The sequence below is a fragment of the Mirounga leonina genome, unplaced genomic scaffold, assembly GCF_011800145.1.
Source record: "Mirounga leonina isolate KUSES-001 unplaced genomic scaffold, KU_Mleo_1.0 Mir_128, whole genome shotgun sequence".
Lineage (NCBI taxonomy): Eukaryota > Metazoa > Chordata > Mammalia > Carnivora > Phocidae > Mirounga > Mirounga leonina.
In genome coordinates this window covers 5,388,944-5,413,984 of record NW_023270320.1, presented here as the reverse complement: position 1 = coordinate 5,413,984, position 25,041 = coordinate 5,388,944, and the positions used below count along the sequence as shown (strand labels likewise).

The following is a 25,041-nucleotide window of genomic DNA, read 5'->3' as shown; positions in this document are numbered from 1 at the left end:
GCTGCCTTAGGCACAGGTGTTCTTGGAGGATTCCTGGAGGTAGGGACTGGGAAGCATGTGCTCACTGAGCAACAGTGGATCCAGCATCTATTTGAGTAGCACAAAGGGGCAGTGGCTCTTGTGCCTAAAATGTGGGTGCATGTGGAGCAGCTATAGCTCTGGTGTCTGCGGCACCTGCAGTATTTGGAAAGAGGGGTGGCAGCCCTGGTTCTGAGAGAGCAGAACATCAACTCTTTCTGAGTGGGGCATAGCAACGTCTCTTATCTGGAGGGTCAGCAGTGGGGATGGCTGTTGATTACCTCAGTGGCAAAAACTACTAGTGTCTTTCTGGAGCTCCAGGTGAACACTGGGATTTTCTACTGTGAAAGCTATGGGAAGTCTACGGCTGTCATGGGGATTGTTGAGGTCCCCAGTGGCAAAGTCTGCCAGTGTCTTCTGCAGAGCAGGCCACTGGGTACTATGGTGGCACCTGCTGCATGTTACTGAGAGCTCCCACCCATCTTTGTTCTAATTGTTTCCAGGTGTCTTCTCCTTTTTTTTTTTTTTTTGGGCTCATCACATAGCTGTAAGTTCTTAAATGATACTCTTGAGCCTTTCCAGTGCTATTTTCATTTGTAGATAGTGGTCTTCTTGTTTTTTTTTTTTTGTGAGGGGATGAAGGCTGGCATCCCCTACTTTGCCATCTGGCTGATCTTATTCTTCCTCAGTACAATTTTTTAAATGAAAGAAAGGTAAGTGTGTGTCCTTAGCTTACTAGATCTTCCTAGTTCATTTCTTTATAAAATATATAGGATAATCTTAATAAGAAGTCAAGGCCTCAGAAATTCCTTACCATAAAGTACTTTCTAAATGTTAATATTAAGAGGGAGTCAACTTATTTAATTAATATTTGGCTCCAAACTCCCAGACTGTCATACATTTTCAGTTCCAGTATAGATGATGCCCCACTGTCTTTGGGCCCTAGAAAACTTCTTTGTAAGTACACTTGTTGGTATAACCAATACAAGGAAGACAGGGACTGTGGCTACTGATAGTACTTGTGATAGTACTTGTGCATTTATCTGAGGTAAAATGAAGTTATCTTAGAAACAGAAATGGTAGAATTTATAAAGGTGAGAATAAGATCAATAGGAAGTTTCAGGAATTACATAATGGAAAACAAGTATTCAAGCGGTCATTCAACTGAGCTTAGTGTGTGATCTCATGAATGGTAATGGATTGCTTATAAAGTGTTTGTAAGACTGCTTATGTTAATAGCTGATCTCACTTAACTCAATATTCCAAACTCTCCAATTCCTAAAATATATTTACATAGGTTGAGCTGGCTACCTGAGCTCCCACTGTCCTCAAATACTGGCTCAGTTTGGAGCTCTGTATGGATCAATCTGATCTTCCTGTTACTAGTAAACTGTGGCATCTGGTATAATATATTTTGTATAGGACACACATTCCCTAAGGTGTTTTGGTTTACCACAGTGGCAATTCCCTTTATGGGTTAAAGAATAAAGTAAATTGTTACTCTACAAATACAGTGGTTCAAAAGTTTTTTCTTTCTCATATAATATTCCAGAGGTAGGCATGTTGTTAAAGACATCTCAGCAACTTCGCTCTATGACATTTTCTAAGAATCTGTGGTCTTTCTTCTTGCTCAGCCATACCTTATGTCTCTGGTAGAAGATAGTTTCCCAAAATAATGCAATATATGTTAAGGAAAAAAAAAAGAAGAAGAAGATAGCTGGAGGGGAAGAATGAAGGGGAGAAAATCAGAGGGGGAGACAAACCATGAGAGACGATGGACGCTGAAAAACAAACTGAGGGTTCTAGAGGGGAGGGGGGGTTGGGAGGATGGGTTAGCCTGGTGATGGGTATTAAAGAGGGCACGTTCTGCATGGAGCACTGGGTGTTATACACAAACAATGAATCATGGAACACTACATCAAAAACTAATGATGTAATGTATGGTGATTAACATAACAATAATAATAATAAAAAAAAAGATAGTTTCCCAGCACAAAATCTTTATACCAGCCTATGGAATCGAGGAAAGAGGAAATGAAACTGTAACTACCTTTTATTTACTGCCATTAACTTGATGATTTGGACATATAATGTCTGCTGATTTTCCAATGACCAGAACCTAGTCACATAACCGCATCTGGTTGCAAGAGAGTCTGAGAAATGTTTTTTTTTTTTTAGCTTGGGGTTTGTTGCCCTGCTAATAATAAGAAACTTCTATTACTAAATGGAAAAAAAAAAGGAGTGGATATGGGGAACAATTGCCAGTTTCTGTGTTATCTTTCCTCTCTCTTTAGCTCAGCGTTAGTCATTAGAGGTGTTGGTAGCAGGATACTCTTCCTACTAGTCATGTTTGTCTGGAGTGCCAAAGTTTATATAGAGAAGGCAGAGATCAGTATGGATCAAAGTGTCACAAACTGTTTTATTGATGATAAGCAAGATTTCCCAGTAAGCTTCTAGATTCATCTTTTTCTGTAGAGATCTCAGATAGGATTTTCCTAGTACCACTTTCCAGGAACTGTCCAGTATCCACATGGTTACTGTGGGAAATATCCTATTAGTACAGTATGGTCTTATAATACCTTTATTCATATTTGATTGTACTGTAGTGGGTACCTACCCAGGCCTGGTCCAATTGCCGTACTCTCCAATCTTGATACAGTTGGTCCATGTTAAGTGAGCATCTGACTCATGTTAAGGGAGTTGGAGAAGTTCTGAATCTCTTTTCTGGAATTTCTAGACAGTTGAACCAAGAGAAATTTCCCTCTAAGGACTCAAAACTATCATATGTAAAGCCCTAGAGTTTTTAGGAGCTATGCTTTTGACCATGTGGAGGAAGGTTGGCCTAATGAAATAGAAAAATGAAGCTGGAGTGTAAACATAAATGAAAACAAGAGAAAGAAAAAATACCTGTATTTCTTCCTTCAATACCAGTGTAATAAATTATGTTTCATTAGTCTGTCTGTTCTTAGTCTCATAATTTTTTATGAATTTTTTGGACTTATTAGAAATGATATTTCTCCATCATTTCAGCTGGTGTACAGTAGTAATCTATAGTTTATTGGAGGTGGAAAAGAATTACAGGTCCAGGGGCTTCAGATTTAGTAAGTTTATGCTTATCTTCAATGCCTCTTTAAGACTGTTTTAGAAGCCATGAGGAAAAGATTTCTACTCTCTCCTCTCATCATTCATTTGTGGAAAATTTAAATTGGTTTGATCTGAAAATTCTTTGAAAAATGTAGGATTTATATTCCCTCTTTCAATAAAAATATTTGGGGGACCACAAAACAGAAAATACAATGAAATTAGTGAGTTGACATTGGGAACATAATTTAGAAGATAATCACTAAGAAGTTTGTTTCAAATATTAATCTTTAAAAATCTCTATTGCCTCAAATAGAATAAGTGTAATTCATGTTGGAGACCTTGGTTTTGGATGTCAAACTCCATAAGGAAGAAAGATTATGGGATATAGTTACTCAAGGTGTTGATTTTTTCATTCACTCAATAAATATTTATCTAACACCTTAATTGGGCATGGCACTACTCTTCTAGCACTGGAAACTCAGTGATGTACAAGACAAAAAAAGATTTCTGTTGTTATGGAGGTTATAGTCCAGAGAAGGGTTCAGGTAGTAAACATAAAAAGAAGGACAGTGTTGCTGAGTTGTGATGAACCAAGCTGAGTAAAGATCATGGTAAGAAAATTAGATTTTATCCTTGGTGTAAATAGGAAGCCATTTGAGATATTTAAGTCAGAGACTGATACATGATTTTTATATTTAAAAAAATCACTCTGATTTATGGTATGCAGAATGTACTATAGGGAGTGGAGAACGGAAGTAGGGAGTCAATTAGAAGACTTTTATAGAATATTAGAAGAGAAATTGATGAAAGCTCAGCCTAGACTTGTAGCCATTGAGAAGGTAAGAAGTGATCATACTCTGGCTATATTTAGGAAATAGTGTCAGTAAGAGTTGGATTAGGTGGTAGAGGCAGGTAGTGAGGAGAAGAAAGAAATCAAGGATGATTTCTGCTTTGGCCTGAACATCTGGTTGACTAATCGTCCTAAAAACTGAAATAAGGAAGTCTAGGGGTAAATCAGAATTTGGTTTTAGGGTATGTTAAACTGTAAATGCCTGTTAGTCACAAGATGAAGTTGAGTCAGATATCAGGTTATGAAAGCTAAAATTTTAGCTAACATTTCAGTGGCTCTGTTTATTCTAGTTGAGATGGGTGGCCATTCAAATGGAAACATAAGCTAGTAGTCTCTAATAGTTGTCAAGGAGTATAGCCTCAAAATTCCTAATGCTCAATGCTATTTATGAAGATTGCCTAAATTATTTACAATAATTTTCCAACATTCACATTTACTGCCCTAGTACCAGCCATGCACAAGTATCTATGCCAGTGCATTCATTATTTAATTGTACCTCATGGTGTTTGATAATAGGATACAGGGAACCTAAGTACACTATTTGGACTATGGAAGGACAGATTCTCTTAGTAGATTTGGTCAGTATACTGGATACAAGGGAACATTTTGACATGTGACTTCACATTTGCAAAGTGTTGCCCTTTTAGTATTTCCATCTCACCCTGGAAAACCCACACTGATCTGAGGGAAAGTCCCTAACACTAATGAAAGAGGGTATTCAAGAGAGAAATTAATAATAAAGTTCATTGGTACCTTTAGATGCAATAGATGGACTAATAAAAAAATAGGCTAGATGAAGAACATCACTTTCAACAGAATTCACCTGACTACAGATATTCCTCAACTTATGATGGGGTTGTATCTTGATAAACCATGCATTTAATACACTTAGCCTACTGAACATCATAACTTAGCCTACCCTCCCTTAGAGATGCTCAGAAAGAACACTTAATTAGCCTATAATAGGGCAAAATCACCTAACACAAAGCCTATTTTGCAATAAAGTGTTGAATATCTCATGTAATTTTTTGAATACTATAAAAATAGAATTGTTATATGGCTACAGAATGGTTGTAAGTGTATTGGTTGTTTACACTTAAGATTGTATGGCTGACTGGGAACTGTGGCTTGCAGCTGCTGCCCAGCATCATAAGTGACTATAGTTTCTACTGAATATATATTGCTTTTACACCATCATAAATTTGAAAAATTGTTAAGTTGAACCATTGTAAGTTAGTCTATGACTAAATACAATTTTTATATTATCTCTCCAAATGGGACTGAATTATCCAATTTCTGACTTTTCTTGAATAATATCTTGGTGTTTAACAAGCCCTGAATTGGCATTCCTAACCTGGTATCTCAGATTTACAAGTGAACTGATTAAACATTGTGAATACTTAGAAATAACATCACCATTCCTAATGGTATCTATACAGTCACCTTTGATGGACCAATGTTTAAAAATGGTGGAAAGAGAATTAGGAAATGGTAAAGGAAGAAAAAGAATGTGGGGGGAAATGTAATTAATGAAAGGAGCAGGTAAACAAGAAACACCCCCTTGATCATAAAAGAAAATGGGGAAGGATTAGATGGGAATTCACAGTGGCTAAATAAACATCATCTTAATTCTCCTTACAATCCATTGAGGCAGATATTGTTTCTTTTATAGATGAGGCAGCTGTATTTAGGAAGTTTCATTTTACAGAAGGTAACTGCTAGGCAGAATTCTTTTTTTCTTTAAGTTTTTATTTAAATTACATTTAGGTAACATACCATGTAATATTAGCTTCAGGTGTACATTATAGTGATTTCAGCACTTCCATACAACACACAATGCTCATCACAAGTGCACTCCTTAATCTCCATCACCTATTTAACTCATGCTTCCACTCACCTCCTTTCTGGTAACCATTGGTTTGTTTTCTATAGTTAAGGATCCATTTCTTGGTTTGTCTCTCTTTCCACCTTTGCTCATTTATTTTGTTTCTTAAATTCCACATATGAGTGAAATCACATGGTATTAATCTTTCTCTGACTGATTTTGCTTAGCATAATATTCTCTAGCTCTATCCATGTCATTACAGATGACAAGATCTCATTCTTTATTAATTAATTTATTTATTTGAGAGAGAGAGCACACAAGCAGGGAGAAGGGCAGAGGTAGAGGGAGAGGGAGAAGCAAGGAGCCTGGTGAGGGGCTCGATCACAGGACCCTGGGATCATGACCTGAGCTGAAAGCAAACGCTTAAAGACTGAACCACCCAGGTGCCCCAAGATCTCATTCTTTTTTATGGCTGAGTAATATTCCATTGTATATGTATACCACATCTTCTTTATCCTTTCATCAGTCAGTGGACATTTGGGCTTTTTCCATAATTTGGCTGTTATAGATAATGCTGCTATAAACATCAGGGTGCATGTGTCCCTTTGAATCAGTATTTTTGTAGCTTTTGGGTAAATACCTAGTAGTGTAATTGCTGGATCCTAGGATTGTTCTATTTTTAACATTTTTAGGAACCTCCATACTGTTTTCCAGAATGGCTGCACCAGTTTGTATTCCCACCAACAGTGCAAGAGGGTTCCCCTTTCTCCACATCCTTGCCAACATTTGTTATTTCCTGTTATTAATTTTAGCCATTCTGACAGGTGAGAGGTGATATCCCATTTCAGTTTTGATTTGTATTTCACTGATGATGAGTGATGTTGAGCATATTTTCATGTGTCCGTTGGCCATCTGTATGTCTTTTTTGGAAAAATGTCTGTTCATGTCTTCTGCCCATTTTAATTGGATTATTTTGGGTGTTGAGTGTGACAAGTTCTTTATCTATTTTGGATACTACCCCTTTATCACATATGCCATTTGCAAATATTTTCTCCCATTCCATAGGTTGCCTTTTAGTTTTATTGATTGTTTCCTTCACTGTGCAGAAGCTTTTTATTTTGATGTAGCCCCAATAGTTTATTTTTGCCTTTGTTCCCCTTCCTTCAGGGGACATATCTAGAAAGAAATTGCTACAGCTGATGTCAAAGAGATTACTGACTGTATTCTCCCCTAGGATTTTCATGATTCCATGTCTCACCTTTAGATCTTTCATCCATTTTGAATTTATTTTTGTGTATGGTGTAAGAAAGTAGTCTAGTTTCATTCTTTCCACGTTGCTATCCAGTTTTCCTAACACCATTTGTTGAAGAGAATGTCTTTTTCCTGTGGATATTCTTTCCTGATTTGTCAAAGATTAATTAATTGAAAAGATTAATAGAAAACCCATTTCTGGGTTTTCTATTCTGTTCCATTGATCTATGTATATATTTTTGTGCCAGTTTTACCATACTGTTTTGATCACTACAGTTTTGTAATATAACTTGAAGTCCAGAATTGTGATGTCTCCAGCTTTGCTTTCTTTTTCAAGATTGCTTTGGCTATTTGGGGTCTTTTGTGGTTCCATGCAAATTCAGGATTCTCCTAGTGTACAGGCCTTGGATAATCCCCTCCCTTTGAGTTGGAGCAGAACCAGTGAATATGTGATGGAATATCATTCCTGTGATTATAGTATATAGTAAAGATAAAGGAATTTTGAAGATGAATTTAAGGTCCATAATTAGTGAACTTTGAGTTAATCAAAAGGGAGATCATTCTGAGTGCGCCTGACCTAATCATGTGAGTCCTTTAAAAGATGGGAGATGTCAGAGAGATTCTCTTGTTGGCTTGGAAGAAATAAACTGTCATGTTGTGAGAGGGCCATGTGATTAGGATGTGAGGGGAATTCCTAGGAGCCAAGAGCAACCCCTGGCAGATAATAAGAAAAGGAATGTATGGCTATAAAAAAAACTTGAATTCTACCAACAACCAATGAGCTCACAAGAGGACTTTCGCCTCTGATGGGAGTGCAGCCCCAGCCAATAACTTTATTTGGTCTTATGAGTCTCTTGAGCAAAAAGAGAACTCACTTGTGTGATATTATAAATGGGTGTTGTTTTAAGTTCCCAAGATTTTGGTAATTTTTTACACAGTGATGAAAACCAAATATAGTAATGAAGGAAAAAATAGTTAATAGCTTGGCAGTTTTGCTCCCTTCATTTTAGACATCCTGAAGATACAATTAGGTTTCTTCAATGAGATTTTGTTATAGACCTGTTTTTTTTTTTTATGAATTCCTACTTGTAATCTAGGAAAGCAAGTATAGTTTTCTTGGATTCTCTCTCTATTGCCTTGTTTCACAGAGCACTCTCACGGTTTATGCTTCTATAACCCTCCTTACCCCTCGTGATATCTTTTGTGATGGAAATGACCGAAAATGAAACAAAAAGATTTATAACCATGAGTACTGCTTATCACTTTAATTCTCTTTTCTTAAAATCTCACTAGGAAAATTTCTGAATTAGATACTAGTAGAGAAGGCAAAGCAAACATAAAATATATGAGGGAATGGACTAAGACGAAAAAGGAAGGGAGTTTTAATCCAAATATATTTCTAATGTTGGCAGGTTCAAAAAATGCACCATTTGCCTGCTATGAAGAAGTACACTCTCAAGGTGATAGGTTTGGGAACTGTGGTCATAAAAGAGGCAGTTATCAATACTGTCTATGGAGGTATGCTATGCAAATATTAAAGATACTTTTCTTATGTTCTATAAGATTCTATTTTTAGTTTTTCTTTATATATGTCATTCATTCCAGTGGTTTCAAGTATCACATGTGTATGGGAGTGAATCTTAAATCAAATTCTGTAGCCCTGACATCTTTCTTGTGCTACAGGCTTAAATTTCTGTCTACTTTTTATACGTTTGTATGTGACTGATCATTAAATTCAATCCAAGATTGAAAGTAATAATATCCATTATGCCTTTCCTATTTGAACCTGCACATTCTTCCTTATAAAAATACTATCCCCATTCACTTCATTGCTTGCCCAAGCTGAAGACTGCCCAGTGTCTATAAAATGAAATTAAATTTCTCCTGCATCTGAAGAGCAAGCTCTTTGATATTTTGGTCATGAATTTATTTTAACAAACATTTATTAAGAATCTACTCTGTGCTGGACACTGGGCTAGCTACTTGTTATGAAAGCATTCATGGCCTTTGTACTTAATGGAATTTGAACACGCCATGTAGTTTTGTTTCCTTGGTTTGTTATGCTGTTACTTTGTTTGGTAATACCTTACTCTCTGCCTATTGAAATTCTACTAATTAGTAAGCTTTGACTCAGATGGCAGAATCTTTTCCATGAAGTTTCCCCTAATTGTTAAGTTAAAATGTGTCCTCATCTTAAATCTCTGTAAGAATTATTTTATTTGTAGCACTTTTAATGGGATTTATATTACATTTAATATTAAATTGTAATGCCCGCGAGGGTAGGGGTCACAACTTATTTATCTTTCTATCCCTCTACAGAGGGATGTGGAATACTTGAGTGAATTGATTATTTGAAAATAAGTATATAAATCTGCACAGGGAATAAAAGACCACTAGAGCCATTGAAAGATAAGCTTATAAGCTTACAAGAACATTTACTTTAAATGTTAGTGTTAAAATATTACATTTCCCTAGTAACATTTGACATAAATGAAGAATCGTTCTTTTTTTTTTTTGTCAAAGAAAGCAAATCTGAAGCATTCCTAATAAATGCCTAATGTGTAATAATCATAATTTTATTATGTTTGCAGGAATCTTCAATGTGGAAGATTAGTTTGTACTTATCCTACTCGAATTCCTTTTTACAGAGAAAATGGTGCTGTGATTTATGCTTTTGTACGAAATGATTTATGTGTATCTGTATTCTACAAATCGGCTCAATCACGAGAAGATCCAATGGTAGTCTTAAGTGGCTCTCCTTGTGACATAGGGAGGGTAAATGATTTAAAATCTGTTTTTTTTTTAAATCTAGTTTTATTCATTTCTTAATATTTTCATTTAAGTATCAAATTTCAGTTCATTTCTAGTGCTATGTAACTTTAAATATTTAGATAAGAAGAAAATGAATAAGCTTCATTTTGTCTCCACACATTGAGGGCAGTAGGAATGTTTGATCTTCTTCAGAATTTCAGTATTATGACCAAGGATATTCCAAGCATTTTGGGGCTGGAGTGTGGAGGGGAGAGATCTTGGGAATGTATTAAGTACTCCATAGCATGGAAATTCACTTTTCTCCTTAGAGAAGAAAGAAGAAATCCCGCTTAGTAATATATGTCTCTTTGTAGTCCAGTAGATAAGAGCACAACTTAGATCAGGCTTCTTAGAATCAAATCTTCAAAACTGATTTTTTTTTTTTTACATTTTGTAAGTTACATAACCAGTCTGAGATACTACAACTGTATGTAGAGTGGGGATAATAATAGCATTTACTCAATGGGGTTATTGCAAAGTTTAAATGAAGTAACTGTAAAGTGCTTAGTATGATACCTGGCACATGGTGAGAGCTAAATATAGATAGGCTATTATTACTGATTATTATAATTCATTATCTCTGAGGCTAACCCAAATCTGGAGAAAACATAGAAGGAGTAAATTTACTTCAAAATGTCATTTAATTCCTGACCAGATCTTTGCTTATGAGGAACCATAATATAGTATACGCTGTAGGCATTAAAGATTAAGATGTGCATGCACCTATGTTCTGATGTTTCCACTTAATAGATGATTTTGAACAGATTAATATGTGAAATGTATATGTTAATGCCACTTGTGGTTGTTTTATAATTTAATGAAGTTTACTGCAGGTACAGTATATAGTCTTAGGATATGTGCTGCTGGAGTGAGCACAGTATGTCGTCTTCTCAATATTGATGTTCTCTTCATGCCTCGGAGTCATAAATGCCTCCTTAATGGGGGTATACACCAAGGAGTTCAGTAGATATATTTAGGCCAGGAAGCCAAAACAACTAAAAAATGGAAACTAGTCAACAGATGATTTGATATTCAGTTGATAATTTAGTAAGAATAGAATTCTTTTTATAACATGGACAATCCTCAGTGATAAGCAAGAGAACCCATTTTACGAGGTAGTTTTTAATGATATTATATTGCAAGTCACATACGATAAAACATTCTTGGCAACTTTTTTTTTTTGTCAGTAGCATCCTTATATAACAGGACTCTTCATTTCAGTTTCAACTAAGGCAACCAGACAATAAAGACTACTTCGAAAAGGAGTTGTTAGACACACCACCATGGCCAAGAACTAATGAGAAAACTCAACACACACAGTAAAGGTTTAAAAGGTTTAGTTTGATTTAGAAAGGGGTTTGTGAGGCCATTTCTTTGAAGAGAGTTGTGCTGTGCTATAATGTTTAAAAGAAAATCATTTTCACATACAATATTTCATTTTAACCTCAAAACAAATCTCAAATTCTTTAGAAAAAGTATGATGGTACTCATGTAAGAGAACTGCAACTTAGAAAAGCTGATATTGCTGTAAATATTGGAGTTGGGAATATATCCTTAATCCTCTGATTATTACACTTCAAACACAAAGGGGTTATATCTGGATGTTTCATACATTACATAATAGAATGTTAGATATGTATGGCATATTTTAATAAGATTCCTATTATCTTTATTAGGGGACTCTAATAATAGCTCAAATTTGATTAAAACTTAATATATGTCTTGATTATATTGAACTGATTTTCTTTCTGTTTTTTTTTTTTTCTTTCAATCAAACTTTTGATATATGGAACAAAAACAAATACAAATCGAAAGATTACTGTGCTCTTAGGGATAGTTTTGTTAGATTTCAGGATATTATAATAAAAAGTGGTTATATGGATATGATATTTTTGTTGGTCTTGTTTTATTTGTATCTCCCATTTCCCTACACTGAATTATTTTTTTATGACTATTTTTTAGGTTCACAGCAAAACTGAGAGGAAGGTACAGAATTCCCATACACTCCCTTGCTCCCACACAAGCATAATCTCCCCCATTATCAACAATCCCCCACCAGAGTGGGACATTTGTTACAACTGATGAACCTACATTGACACATCATCATCCCATCCATATTTTACATGAGACTTATCTGAAAAATCCCCAAATACTTGGAGATTAAACAAACATTTTTGAATAACACATGTGCTAAAGGAGACCTTTTAAGAGAAATTGAAAAATATTTTGAACTAAATGAAAATAAGAATACAATATATAAAAATTTACAGGTTATAGCAAAAGCAGTACTTAGATGGAAATGTATTACAATGAATGGTTATGGTCTTATGGTATAAAGTTACTGATTGTAATGTTAAGACAGTTGGATTCCTGTAACGTGGAAAGTTTTTTGTATTTTTTCTTTTTTTAGGTATGTATAAATGGTGAATGTGTAGAATCAAGGATCCTTATGGGTTATTCAAACCTTTGTTCACAGCAGTGCAGAGGACATGGAGTAAGTAAGCACAAAATTTATGTTTCCCCAAATCACATCTATCTTGGACACTTTACAGCATCATTTAATTTACTCAACATTTATCATGTTTCTTTTATTTGAGAGTCTGTATTGTATCTCGCTTCAATGTGGTAACCAAAAGTAGTATTAGAGAACATTGTATAGAATTAAATTGTTGTTGACCTTAACAGATTTATTCTTATAGACAGCTACTTTTCAATACATTCACCTGTTCATTAAGGGAAGATAATTATGCCATAATTTGTGTGTCTGTGAATATATGCAGTGAGGGAAAACTATTGGTTTTATCCTCCTTTTTAAATATACTATTTTTTTTTAGCAGTTTTAAGTTCATAGCAAAATTGAGAAAAAAGTACAGAGATTTCGATATACCTCCTAACCCCAATACATACAGCCTCTCTCACCATCAACATTCTCCACCAGAGTGGTACACTGGTTACAATCATAAACCTACAAAAACACCATTATCACTCAAAGTCCATAGTTTAAACAGGGTGTGCTCTTGGTGTTGTTTGTTCTATGCGTTTGGACAAATTTATAATGGCAGGTATCCATTGTTAATGGTATCATACAGAGTAGTTCCATAGCCCTAAAAATCTGTGCTCTGCCTACTCATCCCTCCATCCCTCCTACTCCTGTTAACTATCAATCTTTTAAGTATCTCCATAGTTTTGCTTTTTCCAGAATGCCATATAGTTGGAATCGTATAGTGTGGATCAGACTGGTTCCTCAGACTTAATAATATGCATTTAAATTTCCTTCATATCTTTCCCCGCCTTGATAGCTCATTTCTTTTTAGTGCTAATATTCTGTTGTTTGGATGTAGCATAGCTTATTCATTCACCTACTGAAGATAGATATCTTGGTTGTTTCACATTTTGAGTTATAAATAAAGCAGCTATAAACATTCATGTGCAGTTTTTTATATGGGAATAAATTTTCAGCTCATTTGGGTAAATTCTAAAGACTGCAATTGCTGGGGGCACCTGGATGGCTCAGTCGGTTAAGCATCTGCCTTCAGCTCAGGTCATGATCTCAGGGTCCTGGATGAGGCCTGCATCAGGCTCCCTGCTCAGCGGGGAGTCTGCTTCTCCCTCTGCCACCTTCCCCCCCGCCCCACTTCCCCCCTTCCCCGCTCATGCTCTCTCTCTCAAATAAATAAATAAAATCTTAAAAAAAAGAACAAAGGTCAAAAGACCTTTTCATTTAGGTCTTTGGCTATGATTTTGTCTTATTCTTTCACTTGGGATGTATTCCACTTCTATTCATTTTGTCTAACTCTCTGTGTTTGTTTTTATGTATTAGGGAGGTCAGCTACATCTCCTGGTCTTGAAAGTAGTAGCTTTGTGTAGAGGAGTTTTTGTGGTGCCCTGTAGCACAATGCCCCCTGGTCACCAGAACCAGCACTCTAAATGTGTCTTCTCTGTGGGCTGCATGTACCCTGCTATTGTGGCTGAGCCATGTTTGCCTTAGCCCAGCCAGCTGCAATGACCTCCTTTGAATATTGTTGGCTCACTGAGCAGGGTTTGGTTCCTGTGCTGTTGAGAGACCTGTCTGAGGTCACCAAAGCTTCACTGGTGGACAGGGTTGGCAATCAGACTAGGTGCCTACAGTCAGCCTCTGTGTTACAACTGTGGGTGCACTGAATGGCAGGGCTTGCTCCTTATCTGGCCAACTGAGAGGCTTTTGTTGGTTGGTGGGGCTGGTAGGCTGACTAGATGTCTGCAGTTGGCTTCTTTGTCACAGTTGCAAGCATGCCAAATGGCAGAGCTTGCTCTCTGTGCAGTCAGCTAAGAGGCCTGGCTGAAGCTGTATGCTGGTGTGTGTGGTTATCTCCCCCTCTCCCCAGGGCAGAAGTCACTCTGGAGAGGCATTCATCCCTGCTGGGGCTGCTTGCAGGGTGAGGCAGGGCAGGAGCTGTTTTGGAGAGATGCTTGCTGCAGCATGCAGGTTGGATGGGACAGGTCTGATGGAGAGTGCGGAGACAGGGCCTGGGGTGCTAGCTAGATAGATGGAGAAAGCACTGGCTCCCACTAGTGTCAGCTATCTAAGCTGGGGGAGGGGAAGAGAAATGGTGCCCACCAGCAGTTTTGTTCCGGGAGATATCTACTGAAGATACAGTGTACGTTTCGAGATTAGTAAATAAACATTCTTCATGTATACCCCACGCACTTTTCAAACTATTGCTTCTGTGCTGTCTCAGGTCGAGCTATTTATTATGCTGACTCTTTAAGGGTGGGGACTCAGTTTCCTATCATCCTCTAGCTTTCCCAGGTTACACCCTGCTGATTTTAAAACCTCCTAAAGTTAAGCCCCACCAGTTTTCAAACCTAGATATTACGGGACTCGTCTTCTCAATGCAGGTCCCTGGTGCCTGGGATGCCTGGGGTGCCTAGGCTGGGGTCTCATCCTCTCACTTTGTACTTGGGGTGTTCCTCCTGTTTGAGGTTAGTCTTACTGGGGGTTTGGTTCCCAATGACATCTCTACCCCTCCTACCCTTTTTAATGTAGTCTCCTCTCCATGGTGGAACATCTGTTCTGCCAGTTTTCAGGTCATTTTCAGAGTTAGTTGCATAAATGTAGCTGTTATCTCAGTGTGTCTACGGGATGAAGTGAGCTCAGGATCCTCCTACTCTACCATCTTCCCTGAACCTCTTCTATTATTTCTTTAAATAGACACTTTCTGTCCCTTTTCCTCACTTTCTTCTGGAACTCTAATTATTCTAATATATATGTTTGATGGTTTCCCATTAGATCACGTGTTATTTTCTTCACTCTTTTTCATTCTTTTTTCTTTGTTATACTCTGACTGGATTATTTAAAAGTTCCTATACTCTAGATCAATAATTCTGTCTTCTGTTTGTTCTATCCTGCTGTAGATGCTCTCTATTGCATTTTTCTTGTCATTTATTACATTCTGTATCTCCAGAATTTGTTTGGTTCTTTTTTATGATTTCTGTCTCTTTGTTAAATTCCTCAAAACAGCTTTGTTGAATTCTTTTTCAGCTAAATTGCCAAATTCTGTGTTTTGAGTTCAGTTACTGGAGTATTATTGTTATTTTTTGGTAGTAACATGTTTCTAGGATTCTTCATGTTCCTTGGAGTTTTGTGTTGCTGTTTTCACATTTGAAGTAGTCACCTTCTTAAATCTTTACTAGTTGTCAGCGGGTGGGAGATAATATTTGCTGGTCTTACTTATGTCTAGGTCTTTCTACAACCTTGTATAGATATACTTGCTCCACATTTCTTGCACCCTCTCGGGGCAGAATTCTTAAGCTGGTATGTGTTCTCTGTCTCTTACGATGCACCAAGCCAGCTGCTGGAAAACTCTGTTTTCTAGGAGGTGTGCTACAGCTTAAGTTTGTGATTTCTCCCTTGTTCAAGGACCCTGGCCTGATTTTCTGAGGGTACTCCCTGTCCACCAGAGCTTTTTGCTGCCAAACTCAGGAGCAAACACAAGGAACAGGCTGCAGATTGTGGAGAGTTGTGGGCTTAGCACTTGGGGTGTTGTGGGTGCCCCTGGATCAGGTAAGGGGTGATCTTTGGGTGAGGATTTCCCAGCAACTTGTGGGCAGGCTTCCTACTGGAGTAATGAAAGCATATAGCAGGAACTGTGTCCTTTTAATGCCCTCTGATAGTCTTATCTTCTTATCTACCACTTTCCTGATTTCTTCCTTCCCCTCAGTTGTGGAGATTCCTGCCTCAATACTCTGGGTGCTTTGGGAGAGAAATGGATTTCTCCAGCTGTGTCCTGCACCTCACCACTTCTCTTTTTTTCTGTCGGAGAGGTCACTGCTGGCTAGTTCAGCCCCGGACTATGTGCCGTTGTGGGAGGGATGGCACTGGCAACTACTCTTACCCTCTTCAGTGCATCTGAACTCTTATTTTATTTTATTTCATTTCATTTTATTTTATTTTATTTTATTTTATTTTATTTTATTTTATTTTATTGTATTTTATTTTATTTTATTTTATTTAGGGAGGGGGTGCTTCAAAGGAATGCAGGAATCTATTTTTGGGAAACTATTCCTGGGGAGACTTCTGCAAGGCTCTCTTTTCAATGGGTTTCTGCCCACATTAGCATTCTCTATGTTTTCCCCAACTGCATATAAGAGGAGCTGAGTCCTCTTCACTGGCTCCTTCTGATTCCACAGCCCATACTGAAGTCTGTCTGCCTATTACCTGATACACAAGTGGGCAAGACTCCTCCCAGGTCTCTTGGTGTGTAGTGCTTGATTCCACAACTCTCACAGAGGTACTTTTGTTCATGGATGGATGCTGAAATTTAGTTGTTTTTATAAAGGGGGACCAAAGGAAGGAGTTCTTATGACACGATAATTCTTTTGTCAAACCCAAAGCCAGTTTTATCTCTTCCTTCCCAATCCTTATACCTTTTATTTTCTTATCTTGTCAATATGATGTTGTAAAGAGGGACTCTCTTGCCTTGTTCCTGATCTTAATGGAAAAGCTTTATCTACCATTAGGTACTGTCAGGTTTTTTAAAAAGACATTCTTTATCAATTTGAGAAAGTTTCCCTCTATTTATAGCTTTCTGATAGTCTTTTATCATTACTGGGTGTTCAATTTTGTTAAATAACTTTCTGCAGTTATTGATATAGTCATGTGATTTTTCTTTTTTAGCTGTTGATATATGATGGATTACATTAATTGATTTTCAAATGTTGAATCATCTTTGCATACTTGAGATAAAACTCACTTGCTCATGGTATATAATACTTCCTATACATTAATGGAATTAATTTGCTAATATTTTGTTGAGGATTTTTACATCATTTTTCATGAGAGGTATTGATCTATAGTTTTCTTATAATGTCTTTGTCTTTGGCATTAGGGTAACGCTGGCCTCATAAATATGTCAAAAAGTATTCACTCTACTTCTAATTTCTGAAAGAGATTATAGGGAATTGGTATGATTTCTTCCTTAAATGTTTGGTAAAATTCACTAGTTAACCCAACTCGACTTGTGCTTTCTGTTTTGGAAAGTTATTAATTGTTGATTTAATCTCTCTTTTTTTAATGACTTCAGAACACCCCGTTCAAATTGCCTAGTTTTTTTTTAACAGTCACCAATCTAAACTTTTTAATTTTATCTTATTTTATTTTAAAATTTCTTTTCAAGTATAATTAACATACAGTATTATATTAGTTTCAGGTGTACAATATAATGATTCAACAATTCTATGTATTACTCAGTGTTCATCACAATAAATACACTTTTAATCCCCTTCACCTATTTTACCTCCCCTCTGACAACCACCAGTTTGTTCTCTCTATCTAAGAGTTTGTTTTTTGTTTGTCTTTTTTCTTTGTTCATTTATTTTGTTTCTTAAATTCAACTTATGAGTAAAATCATATGGAATTTGTCTTACTCTGACTGACTTATTTCATTTAGCATTATACCCCCAAGGTCTGTCTGTGTTATTGCAAATGACAAGATCTCATTCTTTTTTTATGGCTGAATAAGTTTCCTTTATATATATATTCACACACACACACACACACACACACACACAATGTCCTTTATCCATTCATCTGTTGATGGATACTTGAGTTGCTTCCATATCTTGGCTATTGTAAATAATGCAGCAATAAACATAGATAGGGGTGCATATATGTTTTTGAATTAGTGTTTTTGTTTTCTTTGGGTAAATACCCAGCAATGGAATTACCAGATCATATAGTATTTCTATTTATAATCTTTTTTTTAAAGATTTTATTTATTTATTTGACAGAGAGAGACATAGCGAGAGAGGGAACACAAGCAGGGGGAGTGGGAGAAGGAGAAGCAGGCTTCCCGCGGAGCAGGGAGCCCAATGCGGGGCTCAATCCCAGGACACTGGAATCATGACCTGAGCCGAAGGCAGATGCTTAATGACTGAGCCACCCAGGTGGCCCTCTATTTATAATCTTTTGAGGAACCTCCATACTGTTCCCCACAGTGGCTGCACCAATTTACATTCCCACTAACAGTGCACCAGGGTTCTTTTTCTCCACATCATCACCAACACTTGTTATTTCTTGTGTTTTTGATTTTAGCCATTCTGACAGGTATAAAATGATGGTTTTAATTTGCATTTCCCTGATGATTAATGATGTTGAGCATATTTTCATGTATTTTGTCCACCTGTATGTCGTCTTTGGAAAAATGTCCATTCATGTCCTCTGCTCATTTAATTGGATTTGGTTTTTTTTAATGATAAGTTGTATAAGTTCTTTATATATTTTGGATATTAACCCTTTATCAGACATGCCATTTGCAAATATTTTCTCTCATTCCATAGGTTGCCTTTTTGATTTTTTGATGATTTCTGTTGCTGTGCCTAAGCTTTTTAGTTTGGTGTAGTCTCAATAGTTTATTTTTGCTTTTGTTTTCCTTGCCTTAGGAGACATGTAGAAAAAGTTGCTCTGTCCAGTGTCAAAGAGATTATTGCCCATGTTCTCTTCTAGGATTTTTATGGATTTAGGTCCCAAATTTAGGTCTTTAATCCATTTTTTTTAAATTTAAATTTTAATTAATTACTTAATTAATTAATTTAAAAATTTTATTATGTTATGTTAGTCACCGTACAATACATCATTAGATGCTTAATAACTGAGCCACTCAGGCGCCCCCTTTAATCCATTTTTAAAATTTAATTTCATTTTATTATGTTATGTTAGTCACCATACATCATTAGTTTTTGATGTAGTGATCCAGGATTCATTGTTTTCATATAACACCCAGTGCTCCATGCAATATGTACCCTCCATAATACCTATCACCGGCTTCACCTATCCCCTGGACCCCTCCCCTCTAAAACCCTCAGTTTGTTTCCCGTAGTTCATAGTCTCTCATGGTTCATCTCCCCCTCCGATTTCCCCCCCTTCAGTTTTCCCTTCCTTCTCCTAATGACCTCCATGCTATTCCTTATGTTCCACAAATAAGTGAAACAATAAGATAATTGACTTTCTCTGCTTGACTTATTTCACTTAGCATAATCTCCTCCAGTCCCATCCATGTTGATGTAAAAGTTGGGTATTCATCCTTTCTGATGGCTGAGTAATATTCTATTGTATATATGGACCACATCTTCTTTATCCACTCGTCTGTTGAAGGGCATCTCAGCTCTTTCCACTGTTTGGCTGTTGCAGACATTGCTGCTTATGAACATTGGGGTGCATATGGCCCTTCTTTTCACTACATCTGTGTCTTTAGGGTAAATACCCAGGAGTGCAATTGCTGGGTCATAGGGTAGCTCTGTTTTTAATTTTCTGAGGCACCTTGACATTGTTTTCCAAAGTGGCTGTACCAACTCGCATTCCCACCAACAGTTTAAGAGGGTTCCCCTTTCTCCACAACCTCTCCAACAATTGTTCTTTCTTGCCTTGACAAATTTCGTCATTCTAACTGGTGTAAGGTGGTATCTCAAGTGGTTTTGATTTGAATTTCCCCAATACCTAATGATGAGGAACATTTTTTCATGTGTCTGTTAGCCATCTGTATGACTTCTTTGGAGAAGTGTCTGTTCATGTCTTCTGCCCATTTTTTGACTTGATTATTTGTTTTTGGAGTGTTGAGTTTTAGAAGTTCTTTATAGATCTTGGAAATCAGCCTTTTTTTTATTATGTTATGTTAATCACCATACATTACATCATTAGTTTTTGATGTAGTGTTCCATGATTCATTGTTTGCGTATAACACCCAGTGCTCCATGCAGAATGTGCCCTCCTTAATACCCATCACCAGGCTAACACATCCCCCCACCCCACTCCCCTCTAGAACGTTCTACCTCAGTTTGTTTCTCAGAGTCCATAGTCTCGCATGGTTTGTCTCCCCCTCTGATTCCCCCCTTCATTCTTCCCCTCCGACTATCTTCTTCTTTTTTTTTAAAACATATAATGTATTATATGTTTCAGAGGTACTGGTCTGTGATTCAACAGTCTTACACAATTCACAGCGCTCACCATAGCACATACGCTTCCCAATGTCTATCAACCAGCCACCCCATCCCTCCCACCCCCCACCACTATAGCAACCCTCAGTTTGTTTCCAGAGATTAAGAATTCCTCATATCAGTGAGGTCATATGATACATGTCTTTCTCTGATTGACTTATTTCACGCAGCATAATACCCTCCAGTTCCATCCACGTCACTGCAAATAGCAAGATTTCATTCCTTTTGATGGCTGCATAATATTCATATTCATAATATTCCATTGTATATCTATACCACATCTTCTTTATCCATATCCAAAATCTATAAAGAACTTATTAAACTCAACACCCAAAGAACAAATGTTCCAATCAAGAAATGGGCAGAAGACATGAACAGACATTTTTCCAAAGAAGACATCCAAATGGCCAACAGACACATGAAAAAGTGCTCAACATTGCTTGGCATCAGGGAAATCCAAATCAAAACCTCAATGAGATACCACCTCACACCAGTCAGAATGGCTAAAATTAACAAGTCAGGAAACGACAGATGTTGGTGGGGATGCAGAGAAAGGGGAACCCTCCTGCACTGTTGGTGGGAATGCAAGCTGGTGCAGCCAGTCTGGAAAACAGTATGGAGGTTCCTCAAAAAGTTGAAAATAGAGCTACCATACGATCCAACAATTGTACTACTGGGTCTTCTCTTTCTTCTGTCTTGTTGGTGTACAGGAATGCCCCTGATTTCTGTGCATTGATTTTATATCCTGCCACTTTACTGAATTCCTGTATGAGTTCTAGCAGTTTTGGGGTGGAGTCTTTTGGGTTTTCCACATAAAGTATCATATCATTTGTAAAGAGTGAAAGTTTGACTTCTTTGCCAATTTGGATGCCTTTGATTTCTTTTTGTTGTCTGATTGCTGTGGCTAGGACTTCTAATACTATGTTGAATAGCAGTGGTGATAGTGGACATCCCTGCCCTGTTCCTGACCTTAGACGCAAAGCTCTCAGTTTTTCCCCATTGAGAATGATATTCGCTGTGGGTTTTTCATAGATGGCTTTTATGATCTTGAGGTATATACCCTCTATCGCTATATTCTGAAGAGTTTTGATCACGAAAGGATGCTGTACTTTGTCAAATGCTTTTTCTAATCGATTGAGAGGATCATATGGTTCTTGTTTTTCTTTTATTCATGTATTGTATCACATTGATTGATTTGCAGATGTTGAACCAACCTTGCAGCCCAGGGATAAATTCCACTTGGTCGTGGTGAATAATCCTTTTAATGTACTGTTGGATCCTATTGGCTAGTATTTTGGTGAGAATTTTTGCATCCATGTTCATCAGGGATATTGGTCTGTAATTCTCCTTTTTGATGGGGTCTTTGTCTGGTTTTGGGATCAAGGTAATGGTGGCCTCATAAAACGAGTTTGGAAGTTTTCCTTCCATTTCTATTTTTTGGAACAGTTTCAGAAGAAGGGGTATTAATTCTTCTTTAAATGTTTGGTGGAATTCCCTTGGGAAGCCATCTGGCCCTGGGCTCTTGTTTTTTGGGAGATTTTTGATGACTGCTTCAATTTCCTTAGTGGTTATAGGTCTGTTCAGGTTTTCTATTTCTTCCAGGTTCAGTTTTGGTAGTCGATACATCTCTAGGAATACATCCATTTCTTCCAGGTTATCTAATTTGCTGGCATAGAGATGCTCATAATATGTTCTTATAATTGTTTGTATTTCTTTGGTGTTGGTTGTGATCTCTCCTCTTTCATTCATGATTTTGTTGATTTGGATCATTTCTCTTTTCTTTTTGATAAGTCTGGCCAGGGGTTTATCAATCTTGTTAATTCTTTCAAAGAACCAGCTCCTAGTTTCGTTGATCTGTTCTACTGTTCTTTTGGTTTCTATTTCATTGATTTCTGCTCTGATCTTTATTATTTCTGTTCTCCTGCTGGGTTTAGGCTTTATTTGCTGTTCTTTCTCCAGCTCCTTTAGGTGTAGGGTTAGGTTGTGTATTTGAGACCTTTCTTGTTTCTTGAGAAAGGCTTGTGTTGCTATATGCTTTCCTCTTAGGACTGCCTTTGCTGCATCCCAGAGATTTTGAACAGTTGTGTTTTCATTTTCATTTGTTTCCATGAATTTTTTAAATTATTCTTTAATTTCCTGGCTGACCCATTCATTCTTTAGTAGGATGCTCTTTAGCCTCCACGTATTTGAGTTCTTTCCAACTTTCCTCTTGTGATTGAGTTCTAGTTTCAAAGCACTGTGGTCTGAAAATATGCAGGGAATGATCCCAATCTTTTGGTACTGGTTGAGACCTGATTTGTGACCGAGGATATGATGTACTCTGGAGAATGTTCCATGGGCACTGGAGAAGAATGTGTATTCTGTTGCTTTGGGATGAAATGTTCTGAATATGTCTGTGAAGTCCATTTGGTCCAGTGTGTCATTTAAAGTCTTTATTTCCTTGTTGATCTTTTGCTTAGATGATCTGTCCATGTCAGTGAGGGGGATGTTAAAGTCCCCACTATTATTGTATTGTTGTTGATGTGTTTCTTTGCTTTTGTTATTAATTGGGTTATATATTGGCTGCTCCCATATTAGGGGCATAGATATTTACAATTGTTAGATCTTCTTTTTGGATAGACCCTTTAAGTAGGATATAGTGTCCTTCCTCATCTCTAATGATAGTCTTTGGCTTAAAATCTAATTTGTGTGATATAAGGATTGCCACCCCAGCTTTCTTTTGGTGTCCATTAGCATGGTAAATGGTTTTCCACCCCCTCACTTTCAATCTGGGGGTGTCTTTGGGTCTAAAATGAGTCTCTTGCAGACAGCATATCATTGGGTCTTGTTTTTTTATCCAATCTTATACTCTGTGTCTTTTGATTGGGGCATTTAGCACATTTACATTCAGGGTACCTATTGAAAGATATGAATTTAGTGCCATTGTATTGCCTGTAAGGTGACTGTTACTGTTTAGTATTTGTGTTCCTTTTTGGTCTGTGTTACTTTTAGGGTCTCTCTTTGCTTAGAGGACCCCTTTCAATATTTCTTGTAGGTCTGGTTTCGTGTTTGCAAACTCCTTTAGGTTTTGTTTGTCCTGGAAACTTTTTATCTTTCCTTCTATTTTCAATGACAGCCTAACTGGATATAGTATTCTTGGCTGCATATTTTTCTCGTTTAGTGCTCTGAAGATATCATGCCAGTCCTTTCTGGCCTGCTAGGTCTCTGTGGATAGGTCTGTTGCCAATCTAATGTTTCTACCATTGTAGGTTACAGATCTCTTGTCCCAAGCTGCTTTCAGGATTTTCTCTTTGTCTCTGAGACTCGTAAGTTTTACTATTAGATGTCGGGGTGTTGACCTATTTTTATTGATTTTGAGGGGGTTCTCTGTGCCTCCTGGATTTTGATGCCTCTTTCCTTCCCAAATTAGGGAAGTTCTCTGCTATAATTTGCTCCGATATACCTTCTGCCCTTCTCTCTCTTTCTTCTTCTTTTGGGATCCCAATTATTCTAATGTTGTTTCATCTTATGGTATCACCTATCTCTCGAATTCTGCCCTCATGATCCAGTAGTTGTTTATCTCTCTTTTTCTCAGCTTCTTTATTTTCCATCATTTGGTCTTCTATATCACTAATCTCTCTTCTGCCTCATTTATCCTAGCAGTTAGAGCCTCAGTTTTTGATTGCAGCTCATTAATAGCCTTTTTGATTTTGACTCTGTTAGATTTTAGTTCTTTTATTTCTCTAGAAAGGGTTTCTCTAATAACTTCCATGCTTTTTTCAAGCCCAGCTACGATCTTTAACATCATCATTCTGAACTCTAGCTCTGACATCTTACCAATGTACATATTGATTAGGTCCCTGGCAGTCGGTACTGCCTCTTGTTCTTTTTTTTGAGGTGATTTTTTGCATCTTGTCATTTTGTCCAGAGGAGAATAGATAAATGAGAGTACAAAATGGTAACAGGGTAACAACCCCAGAAAATATACACTAAATATATCAGAAAAGACCTGAAACCAGGGGAAAAGAAAGGGAAAGAAAGAAAAAAGAAAAAAAAGAAAAAGAAAAGATAAAAACAAACAAAAACAAGATGAACAAAAAAACAGAATATGATCAAATATGATCAGGCTGGTGCATAGGTCAGTGCCACACACTAGGTTTGGGTGTATTTTGGTCTGTTAGAAGAAAGTGCCTCACAAAAATTTAAAGAAAGAAAAACTTATATATATACAAATTAAGGGTAGTACGATGAAGGGATGGAATATGACTGTAAAGATGAAAATCATAAAAGATATTTTAAATGGAATTGATAAGAAGTTGGTTGAAAAAAGAAAGGAGAGGATTTAAAAAAAAGAGGGAGAGAATGTGATCAGGCAGGAGACTAGGGCAATGCCATACACTAGAGATTTAGGGTATGTATTAATCTGTTAGAAGAAACTGTATCCCAAAATTTTAAAGAGAGAACAACTTATGTATATATATCAAAAACAAGGTTAACTACTATGAAGTGATAGAATATGACTCTAAAAATGAAAAATCAAAAAGATTTTGTAAAAAAGGGATTGGGAAAGGGAAAAAGAAAAATTAAAAAAAAAAAGAAAAATAAAGTTAAAAAAAATTAACTTTGAAAGACTAAAGAATCATGGGGAAAAAGCCATGAATTCTATGTGCAGTATTCCCCTAGTGCTGGAGTTCTGCCGTTCTCATTGATTGGTAAACTTGGACTTGGCTGGCTGTTCTTGCTGATCTTCTGG

General features: G+C 36.9%; 1 protein-coding gene across 1 annotated transcript in view; it reads left to right on the top strand.

Annotated features, from left to right (window-relative positions):
* LOC118009944 (disintegrin and metalloproteinase domain-containing protein 32-like) overlaps positions 1 to 25,041 on the top strand; it is a 196,519-nt gene that overhangs the window by 126,513 nt on the left and 44,965 nt on the right. Inside the window, exons 15-17 of the mRNA XM_035003988.1 lie at positions 8,441 to 8,546; positions 9,620 to 9,803; positions 12,250 to 12,333. Of these exons, the coding sequence (XP_034859879.1) occupies positions 8,441 to 8,546; positions 9,620 to 9,803; positions 12,250 to 12,333 (374 nt within the window). The remainder of the gene's footprint in view (positions 1 to 8,440; positions 8,547 to 9,619; positions 9,804 to 12,249; positions 12,334 to 25,041) is intronic.